The sequence below is a fragment of the Sinohyriopsis cumingii genome, chromosome 12 (genome assembly GCF_028554795.1).
Source record: "Sinohyriopsis cumingii isolate HCF-2022 chromosome 12, ASM2855479v2, whole genome shotgun sequence".
Taxonomy (NCBI): domain Eukaryota; kingdom Metazoa; phylum Mollusca; class Bivalvia; order Unionida; family Unionidae; genus Sinohyriopsis; species Sinohyriopsis cumingii.
The window spans coordinates 74629888-74653716 of NC_142972.1; the positions used below are offsets into that span (position 1 = coordinate 74629888).

The 23829-nt window shown below is 36.1% G+C and overlaps 1 protein-coding gene across 1 annotated transcript in view; it reads right to left on the minus strand.

Moving 5' to 3' along the window:
- Positions 1-115: 115 nt before the first annotated feature.
- LOC149786755 (baculoviral IAP repeat-containing protein 7-A-like) overlaps positions 116-23829 on the minus strand; it is a 43527-nt gene continuing 19813 nt past the window's right edge. Inside the window, exons 3-6 of the mRNA XM_089977272.1 lie at positions 21048-21158; positions 17263-17546; positions 8528-8690; positions 116-966 (exon numbers count right to left, since the gene is read on the minus strand). Of these exons, the coding sequence (XP_089833398.1) occupies positions 767-966; positions 8528-8690; positions 17263-17546; positions 21048-21158 (758 nt within the window). The 3' untranslated portion in view covers positions 116-766. The remainder of the gene's footprint in view (positions 967-8527; positions 8691-17262; positions 17547-21047; positions 21159-23829) is intronic.

Consider the following 23829-nt stretch of genomic DNA (forward strand, 5'->3'; position numbering starts at 1 on the left):
ACCTGACTCTAAGATCTCATGCTAATTAATGTTCACCATATATTAACATTTTCATTTCAATATTTGATATTACATACTTTTCGCACATCAAGGGCTAGAAAAATGGAGGTATGTGACCATGTATAGAATAATTTAATAGATGCCACATCAGTTCTTATGATGCAGCTAGCTAAGTCAGCTTTGTTTGCAAGCTTGAAATTGGTGGCTTCAAATCTAAGCTTGCCGTAAGCTTACATAACAAGCTTGCTGCAACCTTAAAAATAAGCTTGCGATTTTGGTTTGGGTTATGCATAACTTTTGCTAATATAAGTTCTCCTAAATAAATGTATTTAGGACTTACCGTGTGCATACTTTGTTATGTCATCTCGGACATGTAGGTTGGCTCATGTACTTTTAATGTTTATGCCTATTCAGTTTGGGGGATTGACTTACATGTGAATGAGCATAAACCTGAGTTTATATGGTATGTTTTTCCACTTAGACCATGTTTCCTTCGCCATAAAACTGTACTCAGATTGTTAGTCCACACAATTATACTTTGCTCAAAATGTTAGGTCAGACCGGAATATTGGTATATTTTACTCTACATATACAAATCTACACTTCTGATTGGTCAGGATATTTTTTATAAGTTCAGAAATCAATTCAAATTTTATGACAATGGGTCCAAATTTACAGACATGTTTGAGATGGAAAATTAAAATCTGGTTTCTCATTACATACAAAATAATTTGTGTTCCCCTTACTAAGGTTTTCCATGGAGTAACTATCTGTAGAGACAAGCTCTGACAGATTGCTGAATATGTCTGTCACAAATTGGGCATGTTTGAAACTCAGGTGCACATACTTCACAACAGACAAAATGGCCACATGGAAGAAAAACTACACTAATATGCTTCTCCATGCAGATTTTACATGTTATTTGTTCCTTCAGCCTTTTGTTTTCCTCCTGCAATTCGTCATAGTCTGAAAAGAAATTCAACAATTTGAAAAGTCAAGAATTTGTTTTTTGTTTTCCTGATCAAACATTTCACAGACTGGTAAAAAGAATCAAGACATGATGAAAGTCTGTATTTCAAGATAATCACAATAATTTTTGGGGGTACAAATTTGTGTTATAGTGAGATGAAAATATGTTTGGACATCTTCCCATTTCTTGAAATATAAAATACCAAATTAAAAACTGTAATTGCTAAGAGTTACTCCAAAAATATAACTCAAGGGATTGGAAGACATATTTTAAAAAGCACCCACACTGATCAAAGTTTAACTGAAAATACCAAACATACCTGAATAAGAACATGAAATTAAAGTGACAACCACTGACAAATTATTTTGTGCAGATGTCATGCTGAAATAAAAGTATTTGTGCAAAGTGTTTTTGTACCCTATCTAAATAAGGTTTTGTGATGGGGAAAACTGGGTGAACCACTTAGAATTTAAGAGGACATTGAGTTTTAGATCATTAAACCCAATTTGGTTACTATAGAAATTGAAAGCAGATGGTAAAAGATGAAGAGATAAAAAAAAGGCAAATAGAGGAGTTTAAATTTGTTATTTAAAAAAGTTATTTTTAGCAGTGAACAGATCTGTCTGGGACAACTGTCAGCAGTTATTATCTGCCTCAACCTCAGGTTAGCCATCAGAATTCATTATTTGGGATTTTTAAAACCATCTTTCTGTATATTTCCTGGCCTCAGATTCACTTATAAAGGACCATTACCATGTTTGCTTCTGATGATACTTTATATTTGTAAAGCCTTAGTCATGTTTGCTTTTATAACCACTGACAATAAATATAATGCCAAGTGTAACTGTTTGCTATTTGTTTTCATATCCACGTTTTTTTGAACAGATCTGTACCATTTATTAAGCTTGAATCCATAGATCGTATATTAGACTAAGTCACAATCTCAAGTTTATCTGATGGACCAACCAAAGCTTTGGATGAATGTGTGGGAACAGTTTCATAGCTCAGATACTGCCAGAAGTTTATCTAAACAGGGGGCTTCCCAGTTACCACCAAAATATGGGGACAGTAGAGGGGAAGGAGGTACTGGCCACAGTTGAATATTTTCCTATGACTTAATTATCCACCTCGTTCTCCCAGCTCCATGCCGTTACAGCACTTTTGAAATCAAAACCTTTAAAAGATGTCACCTTTAATTGTATGAACATTAATCTGTTGAGTGTTTGTGACCTTAATCTGTTCCTTATCTTAGTATGAATACTTCAATGTCTGCTGTTTGATGGGGCATACATGTAGCTAGCTAAGCCAGCTTGAACAAGTTGGGAACCTGTTCCTTATGGTTGCTATGTACAATTTCCTACAGCTCACAGATTTTGTATTTTGGATATTTCTGCACTTAAATAGTATTTTTCACATAACATATGCTCAGCCAAAACTTCATTTTCTTGAAGCAGTGCTTTATTGACTTCTATGGCATTTCATATCTTTTCTATAAGCTGTATTTAGGTTTTAAGGCCATCAATGCCATATTCTGCTTGTTCAGACAGAGCTATTTTAATGAAATAAATATCTTTACTTTTTAATTTAAATTTATATTTTTATTTATGCATTAAGCATTATATTATAATTTATAGGGCTATTCAATTTTGTAGCACAAGATTCAGCAGGTGGACTAAATTCTTTGAGAAAATAAATGCAATTTGTACTCTAATTTTTTAAAATGTCTGTTTTTGAATTAATGTATTTTAATTAGGCTTGGTATTATGCCTTTTCTACATTAATTTCTAAATACTGCGGGGGGGCTGTTGACTGGCAAGCAATCGGTTTATGCCGATCCAGCATGTACATCAGACTTGTATTGAACACAATTATCAGGTTCAAAATCACTCACTGGCTTCTCCATTAACACTTTCCCACTCCAATAATCAGATATACTTCCTAACTATTAATAAATATATGTCATCATCACAATCATCAGGCAGTACTTACTGAACAAAATCATCATCTTCACATGAACCATGCTGGGAATCAACGATTTGGGGTTTTCTAGGTAGCCCAAATTTTACATATGCATGTGAAAAACTTCCTTGATGCAATGTTCAAACTATGACAGAATGCTTGTTCCAGGGCCCAATGTGCCAATCAAATTTAGTTTAGCAAATATCTGTGTGAAGCCAAAGAACCCAGAGGTGTAAATAGTTCTATAACTGAGAAAAAGACAAATGTCGTGACAAGTTCTACAACACCTGTTCTGGCACTTTTTTTGTCGCAGTAAGAATTTTAATGGGGAATGGTGAAATGAAAATTTTATGTTGCTCAGAGTATATTTTCATATGCACAAGTTTAAACAAATTTGCAGTTCTTGCCTTGTGCATCACTACTATCCTAGTGTGTAGAATCACACAAATCTTACATGACTGGTGCAATGTCTGTCATGACAATTTTTCAACTGATTTTATGAGAAGTAGCAATAACAAGCTTGTGCTAATGGATGGAGAGACCACAGGCCATTCCATAATATCTTCTGGTCATAGTAACAGAAATTGGTCCTGTAGTTCTTGAGAAGTTTAAAATAAATAGCAAATGTTGATGAATGCACAATGCAGCCAAAATAAAAGCTCACTCTTTCAGGAGTGTTAATAATGGTAATGATGACACTGCTGAAATATCTTTACACCTAAGATCACAAAATGTGTCCTGATCTCTGTACAAAAATACCCATCTAACTAAAACAAGAGCCATTCAAGGCAACTGATGCCATACTGGCTGAAAAGAATTTCCAAGAATTAAAAAATTTCAAATTAGTGAATATACTGGATATCAGCTAGGCACCATTTTCATTTAGGCCCAACACGGCATCATAAGAAGTCTTCTGGTGGAAACCCCACGTTGATATGACTTTTCAGTTTAGATCAGTAACAATAACAATATTTTCTAGATGATGCCATGGCAGCAATATTGGAAATCAGACTGGTACCATGTGTATTTATTACCAACTAGACATCATATGAAGTCTTTTGATAACAGTACAATGCTGATATGACCAGCTATCTAGAAGTAGTAGTAATAAAAATATTTTCAAGATGGCCATTTTGGTAGTCATATTAGAAGTTGCACTAGACATCATTTTCATTTATGACCAGTAAGACTTCATTACAAGTCTTTCAGTAAAAAACCCATGCTGATGTAGCCATCCATTTAGGAGGAGCAGACACAAGATATTCAATATGACCACTGGTGGCCATATTGGGTTGTCTGAGCTGCACCATGGGATGAATGTAACTGTAAAGTTTCATGGGTATTGTCCAAGTAGATTAGGAGGAATATTGATGACAAACTTGTGCTAACGGCTGGAAGTACAACAGAAAAATGGATGGATGGATGCTATACAGACCATCCCACAATCTTTTATCATCTATGACCAGTATAACTAATAATATCTAGAGACTGGAAGTGAGGTATAATAATAAAAGCTAATTCTTTAATACTGTTACGAATTTTACATGAATACAAACTATTTCGTACTTGGTAGTGATTTATTGATATGCACTATTCTCTTGTCATGTGTATATGTAAAGCATGGTAAGCATTTGTTGGCATTGACTGAATGCTGTAAATTACAAATATAATAGTTTCATGTACAAATGGGTTTTTTGAGACTATATTAACGTGGCAGGGTCCAGTTTCGTAAATTGGCCCCTGGCAAATTTCTTAACTTAAGGCTATGGTGTGACTTTTTCAGCTATTATTGTTTACTATTTATAGATATGAGTATATTTGTGAACTAGGTGTTCCGGGCTTGTGCTGTTCTTGAAACTGATGTCAGGCATGTACACTTTCCATAGTTGCTCTGCAGTATGTTGATAGTGAAATACCAATAGTTGGCTTGGAAGAAGAGCTAGCCTCCCATAGCAGTAGACACGTGGGTTCAAGGCAAGTAGAGTATCTCAAAAATGGCTTGGATGACAACTATTCTGAATTGCATCAAACTATTTAGCAGACAATGTTTTTCAAAATTTTCATCCGGGGAAAGAGCTTGCGTTTGCATTGTGAGCACCACGTGCTGTCAAAAATGGCCTTTGGATGTGAAAAATGCATGTATAAAATAGGGGTTGGGGTGCATAAACTTCTTCTGCTGTGAACTGCCATTGACTTCTCTGGTCAAGTGAATACTATTCTTATGCTTTTGTTTTAATATAGGTATCTAAAAATATGGACCTTTTTGACCTCACTTGTGTATTTGATTTTTTATGATTTTTTATACTAGGTCACTGATTGCGGTATTAAATTTATACATAAAAACTGGCTCCTGCCCCATAAGTAGGATGTTCTGTATGATATTATGTGCCATGTTTGATGTATTTTACAATGTCTGCCATCTTTGTTTTCACCACGCATTAATACAAGTATAACTGAACATTAGTAAACAGAATAACAGGGTTTCATATAAAAAAGTTCTGCCTAACAATAAAATAATGCCCTTACCATCTCCTACAAAGATGTGGCATCCACATTGTGCACCACCAACTCAGGACAGTGTTTTACTGTTACATGTCTAATGCAATGATTTTAGTGTTTGGTCATACATTTGTTATTAAAAGTGTAATAATATAATAAGCATTCAATATTTGTTTTGAATTACGTTATTTTAATGATAGTTAATGTTTATTCTGTCTTAAATACCTGTTAGCTATTTTGGCAGGGTGTTATATGGTGTAGTGCAAGTGAAGGTTATAAATATTGGTGTTGTGCACACAAGTCAGTTTCCCTTCAACCAACATCAGGTTCATATGCAAATGCAATATATACTGTATTCCTAGATTGCAAATTAGCTTCCAAAAGTGAATGGGAATGTTATCATTCTCTAGATAGAAAATAATTTAAAGTAATCATATTTGAAAATATACATTCATGTCTGTAATATAGTATTTAGTAAAGTTTGATACAAAAGAAAATAAAAGCCAAAGATATATCGTAGAGTATTTATACATAGTGATATAAGGCCTCCATAAAACTTGCGCTATTTCAGTACACTGATGTGACTTCATAATTTTATTGTGACAGAAATTGTCATTCATTTGATATAATAGTTCTATTTATTTGTTTTTGTTTTTATTGGAATTTTTATGTTGCTACAATGAATATTCTTAAACCTTGATAGAAAATTCTTTGTGATCATTATTATTATTTAATGCAAATTGTTGAGACTGTTGGTTATCATCACATGTATTGAAATAGGGAGAACATGATTACAGAATATGTACATTCTGTTATATTTGTTTCTTGATATTTGAAAACTAAAATAAACCCTTTATTTTTCTCAGAGTTTCTGTCATCTGTATACTTGGACAGATATATAGTTTCTTCACACATAAGCAGCTAATGTAATAGCCATAAGTTCTTCTGGGACTGCATCTGTTATCAGATGACTTTCTATATACTACATTATAATATTGCAACCAGTTCAATGTTTCAATTTAAGGATTGCTTAAGTCCAGAAAAAGGAAAATACTATGTAAATGTAAGTGAGCTTGCACCCGAAATTAAACTTGGGTGAGCATGTTACAATACTATTGTGGAAAAGGAAGTGACTGAAATTGAACTTTTATATGAGGTACTTTGAAGAATATCCTCCTGAGCCTCTCACCCCTCGTTTCAAGGAAAATTCCTCATCAAATGATATTTATAAAACCTCTTTGGCTCTCAAATAATATCATATAACAAAATATAGCTATAAAAACAATCAGCATGTTTGTCTGTATTGGGTTTAATGGCACATCTGTACAATCTTGGCTATACCGTGCCAAACAAAATGCTAGTCAGCAAAATCAATAAAGGCAAGCACCATGCTAAAGTTTCAAGGAAGACACACCCATGCAGCCTAAAGTAAATGTGCACTATTGACAAAGGACAAATGATAAAGAGGTCACAAAACCTCCCCAAAACCTGCATACAAAATATCCCTCTATTTAAAGAAAAATATGTTAAGGACTTTCTCAGCTGGAACTTCAAAGCCGGAGACTTAAGATTTCACTAGATATTAAATTTATGCTATGGTGGCCATTATGCCACAAAACACGAGACAGTAAAAGTTTCATGCAAATGAGTTACGTCAGTGCGACTTACAAGTCACATTACAGTATTGTCAGTCATACTCATATAAAAAAATTAGTTGTCACTCATGCCACAGTATGTGTTAAGTCATGGGTAATATCCAGTACAAGTAATGTCAGTGTGAGTTACGTCACAGTATACATTATGCCACTGAGTTTTATTACATTATCAATAATGTTACCATGTGAGTTGTGTAACATACTAGTTATGTCAAAGTATGAGTTATGTCTTTCATATGGGTTAAGTCACAGTGAGTTATATCAGGGTATGAGCTAAGTTAGGGAGCCAAGGTGACTTGTGGTTAGCATGCCAACTCATGACTGAAAGGCTGTGGGTTCGAATCCTACCATCTTACCAGCCTAAGTCAGATACTGGGGTGTGTCATTGGGTAAGGCACTTTACTCCAACTGCCTCTGAACTAAATAACCTACTTGTGTGGCTGTGTTATAAAGCACCAAACAAACAAATATGAGCTATTTTACTCAGGAGATATGCCACAGCATGATACAAGCTGCATCACAGTATAGGTTGTGTCACTTGTATGAGTTAGGAGTTAACACATGTAACAGACATATCATCAAATTATGTGAAATTTCAATTAGGTTAAAACTTAAAAGTCTACTCTGAATTAAGGCAAGACACTAATGAACAAAACACTCAAAAACGTTTTGCCTTTGTCTTATTGGTCAACTGAGAGATATCTGCAATGTATTTATGCAAATATTATTGTAAACACTAAATTGTATGACAAACCTTCGGAAGAGCAGATTTCTTTGAATTAATAGTTAAAATACACTGATTTTCATGTTTCTGCATGAGGTGACCAGTCAGCCTGGAAAAGGTCACTGTCGAGTCGGGGGGTGAGCAGGTTACTTATCATTAATTATTGCATAACTTTAAATTTCAAGACACCTTACCTTCCCTTTTAAGTAACTACTAAAAAACAAGGATAAAATTCCCAATATCTCAATACTTATCTAAAATTCATTCTGATGAATTGTTTATCATCTAGATTTTCTCAATTAACATGTGAGATGAACTCAACCTGTTGTTTTGTTACTGCAGATTTGTCTCCCATGAACTACAGAGGCACCAAAGAAAACAAGCATTACACAAAACCTGATAACTCGTCTGTATTCATGTAATGATGTACACTTCCATGTATCGGATTTGTAACAGGGACCCACTTTTTTATTACAGATTTCTCTCTCAAAAGCAATAGAAGCAACAGATAGTACATGTGTTATATGCAGGATACTGTCTCACCTGCATTCATGCAATTTTGTATCCCCCTACATTTGACCTGTAACATGATTTACACAATGTTTTCACCATTACCACCAAAAAAGTGATACCTGTGTCTCAATATACTTATGCAAGTGAGACAATAAGAAATAACTGCAAAGTTTTGAAGATTTAAACAGATTTTTTTGGAAGTCTTACAATCTGTTGGCAGTGACTCCCCTCTCTGATTTCCATTTCCTCCATCACTGGTATTGCATCCCTGACCCTCATCTTGCCTCTGTCCTTGATCTGTGAATATGGAGATTTGTGTTGGTCGTGAGGCAGAAGTTGAGGTTGAAACAAATGTCATGCCAGAGGTTTCCTGTGAGGAAGAGGTACAGTAGAATTAAGTATTTTACCTCTGGTAGACAGAATTACCCAATAATTTGTTTAAATGAGAAAATCTCAGATATCTGGTTGTACAATGACCAGTAGTTACACTTGTGTTATCCATTCTCATTCAGCATGACATAAAAGACAACTAAATGTTATCAATTTGTTTCCCTTTGCTATGGGCAATTATCACTGTCCTATACTCTGTAATAACAAAACTGAAGACATAAGGAAATCATGGGCTGTACAGAACACTTGTCTTATTTGTATCTTTATTATGGGATTTTATCACTGTCCCTGTATTCTATGTTGTAAAAAGACTAGTTAGGAAATCATGGGTTACTGGTATACTGAACACTGTGTTGAGCAAGTCAACCATGCTATGGTGCACTCTCCCTGTATAAGACTATCAAAATCAAAACAACTTTAACAAAATAAAAGATCAACCTAAAATATTTACACTGACAATGTTAGCACTGATACCATCAATGTTATCACAGAGAGGTTACACCAAGGCCTCACTATCTGCTAAGACAGGAGAGACAATAATTAATGAAGTCAAAGAGACATTCAAACCTTGAGCATAAATTGCTCTTGTCAGGGCCTCAGAATATCCTGGTCCTAAAATTAAGTGAAATTGGTAAATTCTTTGGACTGGACCTTCCTTATCCACTTAAGCTATACGATAAATTTGTTTATCAGGAAGGTTAAATTGCTAACATGTACAATGATCCCTCTGTAAAAGATACCCAGTAGAAAGTAACCAATATAACGTGTGTTACTGCTCAGAACTAATTCATGATGTAAAATTAATTTTCAAAAGTCCTATCTAATCATATTTCACTTATTATTACCCATCACGATGCAATTTCACTTTTATATATATATATATATATATTGGTTTTGCAGACCAATTTTCACACTACCTTACTTGCAATATACCCCAGTGTTAGATACTGGAGTTTTTAAAATATGCTTAACTTGTATGACTCCAATGAGCAGTGTTACCATACCCATTTTTACATACACAGTCACTTACCTTGTATGGTTCCTTTGATGAGTGTTAAAAAACTTGACCAATTTTATATACACTTCCACGTGACAAGATACCCTAGTGTACGATGGCCTTTTATAACATATAGCAGACAACAACTGTACTTAATATTTTCATTTAACCCTTTACCTCATGTAAGCACATTTGGATGCCTCTACACAATTCCCATGGAAGCACATTTGGACACATCATACACATAATCCATTTTGAGTTGGTTTTCATACTGGCACCTATTAGATATTACATTAATTGTTGTGAATGACCATTATGTCAGATCAAGTGGTGGCTTGTTTAAGCTCAAGTCATAATATGTTATTTAAAGTAACTAGGTCAGATCCTCCACTCTCCAAAACAGAGGCCATGGATTTGTTCAGTATTTCTGGATTAGATTAGAATCACTACTATGAAAGCTTCAATAATTTAAGTAAAGGCTATGTCATCATATTGATGTATTTATAATTTATCAAATTCGGATGATATAATGATGTACATGTAAACAAAGAACTGGTCACTTTTGAGCAAGACAATGGTAGCTATGTTTGGTCACATGGCTTCATTGGCTTGATGGTGATGAAGTTAATCTCTCAAGATTTTAAAGCTGCATAAGAAACTGTTTTGTGAAGTATAATTATTCAGCCATAATGATCAGATTTTACCTTTAAATTTTTATATACATAATAGATGTGTATCAAAAATGAAGAATGGTTAAAACTGATGCTGACCATATATACTACACTGCTATAACAGATAACAGGCAGGTCTATGTGTATGGAGTCAAATTAGTAACAGGTGTTCCATTTATAGCACAATGCACTGTGCAACTTTGGTACATGTACATCAACTGCCTACAAAGCTAAACACTCTACGAGGTAAAGGGATAATAAAGATTGACAAGATAGCACTCATTTAATTGTCAAGCTAAACTTTTTGATATTTTTTAAAATCATGCATCATTTTATTTGTATCATCTGTGTAAATCATGTTTAGCATTCCTTAACAAGATTTGAAATGATAAAATCTAAATCAGCAGAAATGAGTGTAAATTTCACAATTTACAGATATGTTGGATACAACTGAGAATTGTTCACCCATTTTTGGGCAGCCCAGTGGCTGCAAGGCACCCTCTATGTCTGAGCATGGACTGCACATGGGGTAATTGTGAGATCCAGTGGATCCAGCATGTAGTATGGTCGTACCATTTGGAGTGATACCAGCTGTCCAGCTAGCCCAAACTGCATTGTGATTTGCCGATCTTAATGATAGATCAGACTGTTTAACCAGACAGATGGCTTCATATTTTTATAAAGACAGGAATCTTCATGAAAGAGTCATCTGTATAGCCAAGTTGATGGTTATAGTGCAGATTGGGATGGGGATGGTAATGTACAATCCATTCAGCCAGCCATGCTGCTGGCAAAACCAATACTGAATCTGACAAGTCCAGCTTACATACATCCAATAACTGGGCAAACCATTCTCCATGCTATCTACCCATCTGCCCAGGTGACAAAACCACCTTGAAGAACTGGCTCTTCCTATTTTCAGTGCCTACCTGCAAACTATTAGCTGTGGCTTATTTAGAGATGATGGCATTATTATCATCATTACCTCAGGTTTATCCAGCCATGCAAGCAGAAGACCACCAAAAGTATTCACACTGTGAATGTAAAGATACTTCTGAGTAACAGCCCTTTTCAGAGTTTAGTTTTAATGCAGCTGTTGAAAAGATCTATGAGGTGCTGCTGGCTTTAGAATGTGGCTCACCATTACTGTTTGAGGGCGATGTTGGAGAAGTTCAGAGGAAGGCAGCTCAAGAACTGTCTGTCCAACTGGCCGCTCCACCTGTATCCTCAATTAGGACTCTGCTGTCCAAACAACAATGGATGGACAACAGAGAAGCCAGGTAAAAGGGATTGTTTATACCACAAGGGTCATTTAAAGGCATTTAGATCCCATCCTTATGTTATCAGACAACAGCCAATTCAGTCTAGGAGGAATATTACAGAGAAGGTAAGAAACCACGTTTCTCTACCCAAAGACTTTCACTTTCTGATGTTGACTTAGCACCCCTATTGCCTGTAGACAGCCCAGTGGTACATGCCAGACCCCTACAGTTCAAATCAAGTTGGATCAACCTATTCCTGCATAATGGATGGGTCACCCAAATCATTTTGAAGGGGATTCAGATTTTGTTTATCCAAGCCCCTCCTTTTTCTTCACCATTCCTTCTAACAGATTGGCAGATGGACAATATTCTTCATCAGGAGATAATATTCACTCATAAAGATTGTAAGAAAGCAACAATCTCTGGAGTTTTATCCATAGCTGCTCCTTATATAAAAAGGTCAATAGCAAGTTGAGGCCCATCAAAGACTTGAGACACTTCAGTGAATTCATTTTTCTACCAATATTCATGATGGAGACAAGGTCTATCTGACTTTCCATCTGAAAGGACAAGTATGCAATCAGTCTCAATCTTACAGATGCCTCTTTTCATGTTCAATTCACCCAGCATCATGCAAGTTTCTTTGGTTTGCTTACCAAGTTAAAGTTTATCAATTTCAAGACAATCCTTTCCATCTAAATATCAGTCCCCAGGTCTTCACCAAAATTATGGACTGCATCGTCACCCTGCTACAGACATCTTCTATGGATATAGCAGCATATCTGTATGATTAAAAAACATGGTAAGTGCAAATTTCTTCGAGGACTAAAACATTCTTCTATCCCGCTTTGAATCATCTTGGTTTCTAGTGAAATGAGCAAAATCTGACCTTCACCCATCCAAGTGTTTTGTCCACCCAGTGAAGGAATTCTCGCAACTCCTCTGGTTACTCAATGAGGCAGTGGATCTCATACTACTGACCTCTCTTTACAATGCCTCAGAAATGCCTTCAGTTCTGGAAGGAACAACTCTGTGGGAAATCAGTCTTGATTATATCAAATGACTCTATAGTGTTGACTTACCTCCTCAGTCAGAAGCACCAAATCACCTGACCTGTGTGTGCTGGTTAGGAAGCATTACTTTTGGTTTAACCAACAAAGATCAACTTGCAAATCAGACACATTCTCGGCAGGCTCATTGTTCATGCTGGCATTCTGTCCAGACAGGGTCAGGTTATTCATACAGAATGGTACCTTCATCCATTGGCTTTTCATAGGATCTGTGTGCTCTGGAAGCATCCAATGACTGACCTGTTTATGACAAGGGGGAACCACAAACGTCCCACCTTTTGTCTCACTGGTCATGGACCCAGAAGTATGGACCATGGATACGCTGTCAATAAGTTGTTTAGAGTTATGGGCCTTTGCTTGTCCCACCACTATCTTAGTACTGAAATTAACACAGATAATATGGGGTCAGAATTGAAAGATAATTATGATAGTTCCTCTCAAATGGGACAAGTTCTGGGTCAGCGATCTACTTAACCTATCCAAGATTATGGACAAGTTGAATCTTCTCAAACACCAAAGTTGCAGGTGTTTCACCCCTGACTGGACTATCTCCTCTTTCACACTTGATTCTCACCAGGATAGCCTTGCGAAGAATTTAGACCTTCAATTGTGGAGAGAATCTTGAGAGCAAGAAGGATTATGAGGGAGAGATTTCAGAGACTAGTGAAAAGTCAATAACATCATCCATTTGACAGCCCTGATCCCTCAACTAGCCGGTTTTTATTCTCCGACTTTACAAGGAGAAAGAGTTGGCACAAACTGACATCAAATGCTACCACTCCAAAATATCTCACACATTCAAGAGGAGATACTGGTTATGATAGAGATATATTAGGCCTGTATACAAACCAATTTTGAATTGAATACACCAAAAATCTCTCACCCTCTTTCAAAAATATAATCTATGATAGGTCCTAACATGACTAAACTTGGAGAAGTTTCAGCCATTAGGCAGAACCTCACTGAAGCTGTTATCATGCAAAATCTGTTACCTGATATCTTTGGCTTTGACTTACAGGGTGAGTGACTTACATGTCCTTTAAGTTGACCCCAACTATCATCAGTTCAGATTGGTTGGTTCAAACCAGGCTGTGGCCAAGAACCAGTTGTTGTTAGTGGGCAACAAGAAAATCATCACATGCTCTTTCTCATGTACACATAGGTCAAGAGCAGCTGCTATGCAAGATCCTGCCTGCACCCTCAAGCACCACTTGAGGCATACAGAGACAAGTTGTGGCAGTTGCAAAGGGCGGGAAAACTGGATATCACTTCTCAAAGCCTGAGTAAAACACTCTTGTATCCTCTGACATCTCAAAAGATCAAAGTCACCTCATGATGGTTTCAGCTAATGAAATCAGAGTGATGTCTGTGAGTCTCATGCTTGAACATAACATTTCAATCCATGACATCATTGAAGCTGTTGGCTGGCATGCAGAGTCAGCTTTTATGAGTTTTTGTCCCAGGGATTAATCTTCGCAGTTAAACCAACACAGCCTCTTAGCTTCACTGGATTTGACAGCAAAATGTGATGGTAAGAAGACTTCAATAATCATCATCTTAATGTGACATATCACATCATATATCACATGACCATAAGCTGTATTGCTTTAAGCAGGAGAACTGGTTATCATTCATATGAGGGATACAATATAATTCTTCCCTAGAATGTTACAAGAAGTACAGGTATATGTAGATACTCAGCATTCCCTCCATCTTTCACCTATTTTCCTAATGTCGACATGAACAAATTATTATTGCTATTATTATTATCAGGAAATGAATTCAAAGAAAAAAGCAATTTTTGTACCAAACCATGTGAGAATATTTACCTGATCACATTACTTGAATATACTCCCAATCACCCCACTATGTGAGAATCCTCATTGGTAGTTCATTCAGCTTAAAACTGGTGACACCTAATTGTGTCAAGGGGAGGTAATGGACAAGAGTTACTGCCTTTTGTCTATCGACCAGTGACCTGGTTTTAACCATTAAGTTACATCACTGGGTGAGGCTTATCCGGCCCATACCCTGGACAGAGTTGCCCAAGCCTGATACAGACAGATGTATTTTTGTCTTTTAGAAAGGCTGGATTTAGGAGGTAGCAGACATACTCCTAATATTATTATGATCGGGTAAGTATTCTTCAAGAAACATAATTTGCTACAAAATTGGCTAAATTCTTTTAAAAATCACATTCAACCTCTTGGAATTAGACATTTGTTCCATTAACGAAACTAAGCGCTCACAAGAGTCATTTTACCAAAATCTGAGTTTCATTATCGACCAGTTCTGGACAGTCAAACCCATATATACTTTATTTTATCTTCACACATTTCTAGAATAGTTCCCACTTGTCCATATCATTAGTAAAATGAGTCTTAAAAGAGCAGTCCCAAATAACAACACTGTACAGGTGCAAAACAGGTACTTTCTACATTTCCTGGAAACAAAGTGTGCTTGATTCATTTCAATTTTTTGCATGATTATGCATTCAGTCAAAAAGTTTACACAAAATTGTTCAGTAGAATTTCACAACCACGTGTCCTAGATGTAAGTAGTCATTGATCAATTCTACCCCTTTTCTGTGTTTTTACTCAATTTGATAACAATACTTCTGAAGTTAGTCACTGAATTTAGTTGTTTTAAATTTTAAGTGACTGCTGCATACAAATTCTTCCTACTCAAATATCCAGCACTATTTATATAATTGTAAATTTCTTTTACATTTAAATGTAAATATGAATATGGATTTGCGTGCTTTCAGCAGCCATGAGGAGAATCTTCCATATCTGTTCTCTATTTTGCAAAGGAATTTTATAATAAGGCACCTTATTTTCATTTCACATGAAGGTGACAATGAAATTGCTTTTTCTTGATATTCTAATAGTGACTGCGCACACACCTTTATTTAGCCACTTATCTTTGTCATTTGCTATTTGTTCATTCCTTATTCTCATGGTTTAATTTTACCTCTTAACTCATTAACTGCTAGTGACGACTTTAAGGGGCAAGAGGTAGTAGCCTACTGCCAAGCTCTGTAGAGTCATGGTCATGCATGATACACTAAAGTGGGTGGTATTATAGAAAGGTAGACAGATGTAGCTCTACAATGATACCAAATAATCTGGAATATCTAGTTGCACTACAAAAGACAGATAGAAAAACCTCATTTTTTGGACCCGACTTTTATTTACGCAAAATTTACCCGTGGTCAGGATCCCATTTTGTGTCTGGATTTTAGACATTTTGGTCTCAGATCTAAGGCAAAACGGTATGAACTGCAAACAGACAGATGAGCCTTTGAAATAAGTAGGATAAGATGGGCATTTGGAATAAAGAGTGGTCTCCATACAAAAATAATGGCTCTGTTTAGCAAAAAAAAAAAAAAAAGAAAGCAGCCCAACTTTTACCCTTTTGCTCATGCGTGAGTCAAATAACCAATGAAAAATGATGTTTCTAACACAAATAGGCAGTGTGTTACTGAAAGATGACCGGGGATTTGGTGTTCTCGAGGCTATTCAGAAATAGCTTTCAAAATGTGTTTCCTACTCGATTTTCAGGCAAAATTGGCTAAAAGCTCCAGGGGTTAATGTGTTAAAACAAATTGTTTTTAACTTTTAATAGTGAACTGGGTCACTTTAAGATGTAATTGGTGTTCTACAGCACAATGTTCAGTCACCACACACAAACCTATTATCTCTTTTTCTGGCATGTAATTAGTATCAACAGTTTGACTGCCACAGATAATCGTTATACAATTTCAACGTACTTGTTCAATTTTTCCTATGACTAGTATGTGAAGGTTTTCTCAGATTTAAACTGTGATGAGTTCTGCAACATTTTTCTAAATACATGCACCATTTTCACAATAGAGAATTGGGTTAAAATTTAGAATTTTTGGATGATATAAACTTCTTATAAAGTTCACATGCTTACAAAAAGCTTCAATATTTTTTAATGATGAATTTCCAGGTAAAGTACAAGTGATAGAAGCTGATTGTTGTTGTTGTTGTAGGGTTTAATGCCATTTTTCAGCACACAATAGGCTATACATGGCGGCCAGTATTAATGGTGGAGGAAGAACCAGGGACATCCTAGGAAAGAACCATTGACCCTCAAGAAGTTACTGGCAAGCTTTCTCACATACCCACACTGGCCGAATCCCAGACTCGAACCAACGCAGACAGAGGTGAGATGGCAGTGATTCATAATGCAGAGCACTTTAGACCACTCGGCTAATCGGGGCACCTTGATAGAAGATGAACATCTTCTCTTACAATACAGAAACTTCCAAGTTATGTTAATACCTAATATGAGAAAAGAGAGCTAAATTATTTGTATTTACTCTGCAAACTTTGTTCTTTTCCTGAGCATGCTACTGATTTGCAACAGTTGGCCATGCCCTCTTTACTGCAACTTTGCAGCATGGATCAAGTTTTAAGTTTAATTCAAGACCTGAACAATTTACTGAAAGGCAAAGTGTATAAATAATGTCAACAATATCTCTGGCAGAAGGGGAGAGAGAGAGAGAGTCCACAAATATACTAACTGATGCTGAGCTGACTGCCAGGGTAGCTGAATTTGTGGTGATGACAGCTGTCATAATGGAGGATGTTGAAGTGATAATTGATGCTGACTGCTGGACGACAGTCGGGGTAACTGCAGGTGAGCCACCTAAGTTAAGACGCTCCATTAAAGTAGGTAGTGCTGGTGGTTGTACATAGCCAGGACGACGGGGTCGGCTGGCTTCCTCTTCCTGTCGCTGCCTCTCAATATCTTCCTCCTTCCAAATGAAATCAAGGACTTCCACCGCAGTAATCTCAGCACCATGTTCTGCAAGGAAAAGCATTATGTAAACAGCCAAAATGTATGTTAGTAAAGTGCATCTCATTAACACATGATGTGGTAACGTTGATGAGTTCTATCTTCCTTACCAATTAATGGTAGCCAATCTCTTTAATGCAAGATTTTGTGACAATAAAACTGAGAGAGACCTTGTAGCATTATAATGAAATGGCATCACCAATGCAGACAAAAAAACGTATTGTTTTGTTCCAATCTGCAGTGGAAGGTACCACATCCTGTAGTGATTGAGATGAATAATAGAAAAGGGGGATGCTGATCAGACCCCCTTCCCATGTCTAACATCTGTATGCCATTTCCCAATCGCAAGAGGGATGAAATGGCAGTGTGGAGGGGGGATCTTAACCCTATTCCTATCCTGCAGGGTCTTAAATGACTGATCAGTCCAGGCACTCACATTAGTAGAAAGACCCTTCTCCGGCTCTTGCTGAAGACTTAGATCATAGCCCCCCATTAATGAATGGCTTGAGCCCATCACTGACTGACTGGGTGCTTGCTCCACACTCCGAGGAGGGTGGGGGGTGCACGACTCTCACTGAGCACTGAGCTTTGAGTGAGTAGAGTATTGCTCCTTCCTAATGGGGGGAGGGGGCATGATTCACCCTCTGCCCTACAGGATGGAAGAGGGTGCTGTGCTGCCCCTCCGTCATTAGGAGGGCAGTACTCACTATCTATCCAAACTGGAAAGAGAAGGTGCTACTCCTCCCTCATGGGAGAGTGAAACTTGCTGTTTGTCTTATGGATTTGTGGAGGGTGCTGCTCCTTACTAACAGAAAAGCATGACTGAAACTCCAGCCTATTACCTTCCTTGGAAGGGGGTCCACTTAAACCCTAATAACCTCTTAACAGACTCTGTAATCCTTCTTTGAAACCCAAGGGACTCAGTGAAGGAAAACCCAAAAAGTTTTGAGAGGAAAGAACTTTTTTCCTTCTTTTACAAGTACATCTTTATTCTGTGAGGTACCAGGCCTCATCCAACCATAGACTGCAAAAGGGACATTCATCAGTCCTCTTGCAACTTGTACAAGATAGGCAAGTGGGGTGGGTGTCCCAGGGGGCTCTCTTGTGGCCACAACTAACCACATCCTGCTTAGAATTTATTACTGCAATAAAATGTTGAAAACAAGATTATTAACAACTTCCTGTGTAAGTATTATGTAAAAATAGATACATATAATAAACTGTATTTGCATAAGCTAAGTCAATCCTAATTTTCAATGCCATGAACTTGCCATTTTTGTGTTGTCTCAAAGACTCATGATGTCTTAATGCAAAAAGTCCAGCAATTCTTAGCTGAATGCTTAACCCTTTACCTCATGCAAGCATCTTTGGACGCCTCTCCTCTATTTGCATGGAAGCGCCTTTTGATGCCTCTACCCCATTCGCATGGAAGTGACTTTTGATGCCTGCTGTAAACATCAGCCATTTTAAGCGGGTTTTTGTAGCGCCACTTTCGGGTAAAAACCTCTGTTAGATATTACATTCATTTCATGCGAATGACAATTATGTCAGATCACATGGTCATTGTTTATACTCTGTTCGAAATCTGCTATTTAAAGTAACTGGGTTGTAATCTCCACTCTCCAAAATGGAGGTCGCGGATTTCATTCAGTACTTACAAAGTTTTCACGATTAGAATCACAACTATGAAAGCTTCAATAACTTAGGTAAAGGCTCTGATATTGATGTAGGCAGCAATTAGATTTTATAAATTATCAAATTCAGATGACAGTGATGTAGACGTGGACAAAAAACTTTCGAGTATGAGAAATGACAGCTACGGTTGGTCATGCGGCTTCACTGACTTGACGGTGAAAGAGTTCTCTTTAGATTTAAAAACACATACAAAATTCTTCCATTAAACAGCTATAACAATTGGACTTTACTCTTAAATTTGTCCACAGTGTCATATTAGATGTGTACCAAACATGTAAAATGGTTAAACTTGCTATTAAACATAACATGCACTACATTGCTTAACAATTAACAGGCAGGCCTATGCGTATCGAGTCGAACAGGTATCAGGTGTTCTATTTATAGCACACTGCACTGGGTAACTATGCTCTATGAGGTAAAGGGTTCAGATTAAAGAAATAAAACAACCAAATAATACTGAAGATTAATTAACAATGATGTAAACCAGGCTGATTCAAGAACTGGAGATGAATAAATAGCAAAAAACCAGCTTTGCAAGATTGCAAATAATAAGGATAATATTAAGGACAACTATTCTATACTGATTTTTGGGAATTAACCAAACAAACAACATAACAGGAAAAACTGCTTTGTCAAGATAAAAAATAATGTACAAGTCACATGAAAAGGATATGAATTCTGATGGTTAAAACAATCAAATAGAATCAAGGTGAGTCTGCAAACCAATTTTGATAAAATACAGATAAGTAAATAACTATCCAAGCTAGGAAAAGGGGTGTATGGTTGTGTGTGTGCATGATTAGGATTTTTAATGTAGCTTTAAAATTGTTTTGGTCATATCACTACAAAGTCTGCAGTGTGACAGTTTACAGTGATGTCTAGCACTTGAGGCATCATGGCACAGACATGTAGCATGATGTCCCACTCAGTCACATTATCCTGACACCAGGCCGACCAATCCTAACACTAACCTCTTAATGCTGAGCACCTAGTGAAACAGCTGTTAGTACCATTTTTTAAGTCTTTGGTATGACACTGCTGGGGTTTGAACCCACATCCAAGGCAAACGCTCCAGCCACTTAGGCCCCTGCAGTGGTAAGCTAGGAGAAGGAATAAAATAGTCCTCAAACACAATATTAGTTATTCTAACACAATTGTGGCATAGTAGGTTATAAAACAGTAAGCAAAACAAATTTTTTCATAACTCAGAGAGAGCTAATTTTAAACAGTAACAATGATTGATCTAAGATTAATTATACACAATAAAAATGAAGCAGACAAAGAAAATACTCAAATCACAATGTATAACTTGAAGTGAAAGCAAATGTTCTCTTCTAAGTCGTTTAAGCAGCAGTAATGTTTATTATTGGAAAAAGAATGAAGGATTGTGCACATGGGCAAGGTAGCTACAAACTGGATATTAGAACATTCTGGAATCCAGAACATTCTAAATTACCCTATGGGAGGATATGAATTCCCATCATAGTCAAGGGTATTTTCCATCTGGAAAAGAGTAGCAATGCAATAGCAACAGGTACGTATTACATCTTACAAATTACTCATATTAAATCATCTCAACTTTTAGTAAAACTGTCAAATTACATGTGATCATTATATGAAAAACTGCACAGAATAAAACCTGTGTTTTGAGACAAGCAGGTTCATTTGAATTCAAAACAGAGAAAGTCTGGCTTTAAACTTAACTATGAAAGAATTTTCAAAAAAAAAAGAAATGTTGACTATGTACTCAAGTTAAGAAGTTCTACAAAATCAGGGTCTGGAGAAAACAAAATTTCACCCATAACATAGTCTAACCTCTCTGTCGACGGAGGATGAGAATGGAGTTGCGGACTGTATCTCGTGGATATCCCATCTCCAGGAGTGTGATAGCTGCTAGTGTCTCCAATGGGTCAGTGCTGCCATTCCCTGTAATAGAAACCAAAGGTGTTATGAAACAGCATTGTACACAAAATGTATAACAAGTCATCATCACACTGCTAAATATGAAGGAGTCATAAAGAAGACATTAATAACACAACAAAGCATTTCTTTAGCCAACTTTTTACTTGGCCTTAAAGTTACAAATCAGTCAAACATGAGTATGTGAAACTGCAGTGTCATGCTGTATTTTTACAAATTTCATGAATGACAACAGCGTAAAATTCAATTATTTTTCCATAAATATGCAAAAGTTCACACAATTAAGAAACATTTTTAAATCAAGTAAACTGATATTGTCCAAGTTGGCATGCAATATTTGAAATAATACATAATATGACAAAACAAAAGCCCCATGTGTGCCAGAGATCACCCACCTTGCTGACATCTGCCTCAGTGCCAAACACAAGAGCAGTAGGTCATATTAAATATTAAACCCACACCCAAAGAGAAAATATGACCCATGTATTAGTTGTTTACAGAAATAAAGAGAACCACAGTGCTTGTGGTCAGGTTGACAATGAACTTTATTTTGGACAAGATCAACTACAAAATAAAATTTTACATAACTCATAGCATATAAAAAATAAAAAAGCCAATAAACAATGCAAATTAAATATACATAACAATGACAGAGATACCAATATCTTCATATGACTTAGATACCAATATTTCCATATGATGGTTACAAATATGGGAAACTGAAGGAACTCTGATTTAATGTAAATGAGCTAAGTTCTAAGTCAAACATGGGCCATAACCTTCTTCAAAAGCTTTTAAGTAGATACAAGAGTCATGGTGAAAGGAAATTTCCAAGTCAAAAAACAAGGCTACAAGCTAGTAAGGGGTTATATGTGCTCTATGTTAAGCCTCATATTAAAACTTTAGCTTCAATGCACCAAGTCCATCAAAACTTCTTAAACAGAAATGAAAAAGAAATGGCTGGAATTGGAAGAGAGGATTTTGTTTTGTTTTGTTGTTTTACAGCACATCAATATAGAAAAATGTTTCATCATGCCAACAGAATAAAAGTACCGTGTCAAGGGACACCACTGCAGCTGACCAAGGCTAATCTAATGGCAGGATTCTGATCATGGTTCTGAAATGCTATTATCACTAAGCCATTAGTGACGCTGATTTGTTTTTGTGGTTTAAAGCCTTTTTTCAGCACATGATAGGCTATACATACATGGCAGCCAGTATATCTGGTGCAGGAAGAACCCAGAAAAATCCTTAGAAGAACCACCACCCAATGGGAAGCTAATGGAAAGCTTTCTCAAAAGCCACATTGGCAAAGCCCTACACTCAAACCCATGCTGACAGATGAGATGTCAGTGATCTAAAAATGCAAGCACCCACTCGACCACTCGAGACCCCCTATGAAGCTGAAGAGGATGGAAAGCATTATATACTACTTTCACTGATATGGTGGGAGAATACAAAATAGAAGATGCTCACGTGGACCTTGTACTGCTCACATGACATGTATGCGAATTTACATGCATATTGAAACTGTGGAGTAGAAAGAAAACTTTGGTGTACTTTAAAAAGTTAGTCCATTGTCTATTAATGTTGGTAATGCTTCTTTTCTTTTTGGACCATATACAAAGTACAGTGTATATAAATTTTAAAGAATTGTGGCAATGTCCTAGAAGCAGTGAACTTGCTTTCCTAAATAGTTACAATGACAATGATTATCATATTGCTTGAAACAGCTGGATCTGTAAACATATTTGAAAAAAGTTGAAAATAGCTGTATACATGTACATAGAGGGAACATTCCTGTTAGAGAACTTACAGAATGGAAAATTTGCTTGTTTTCACATTTAAAAAAATATAGCATGAAAATAACTTGCATAAACATGGCAGTCAATTTAGATATATGGTACTGATGTTAAAGCATTCAGAAAATTCGAAATACTGGACAACATTCCTTGTATAAACTAACTTTACAAAACAACTGCTCTGACTATTCATTCTGAAATGTTTGACAATTCTCTTATTTTCCAAACAAGTTTCTAATTTCTAATTTTTGTTTTAATTAACCACAACTGTCAAAAACGAAATGTGCATCAAGTTTTATGTCATTCTGAACATCAGCTGTACACAGAATTGTGATGAGCAAAACCTTATATGAATAAAGTATTACATTCATACTGTTTATCCAAAAGGGTCTATTCGAAACTTTGTCACACACCAACGGAACTGAATAGTTTATAACTTAGTTTTCCACTGCCTTATTTGTAACTGTATCTTCCATCACAAAAGTCTGAAGATAAATCAATAGGTGGTAAATGCTTCCACAGTATTATAATTAAACCTGTAAAATAACACCAAATATAATTCATGTTGACAAAGACTTAAAAATTAAAATATATCTTGGCAAACAAACCATGCATAACAGTTTTGAATTAAACAAATAAATAAATTTTAAAAGTAAGACATGTGATAATATATCTTCTCCTTCGACCACAGTTAAACTCATATTTAACCAAGCTCGAGCCCATAAGAATGCCACTATTTGGTAGGCATTCGATGAAGCATGAACCGTTTATGTATGAAAGTGTGTGAATACTAATTATGATTAACCATTCTTTCTTTAAATGGAATAAATATGGACATACATATTCAAATCAAAAATTTGTATTGTTTCTTTATG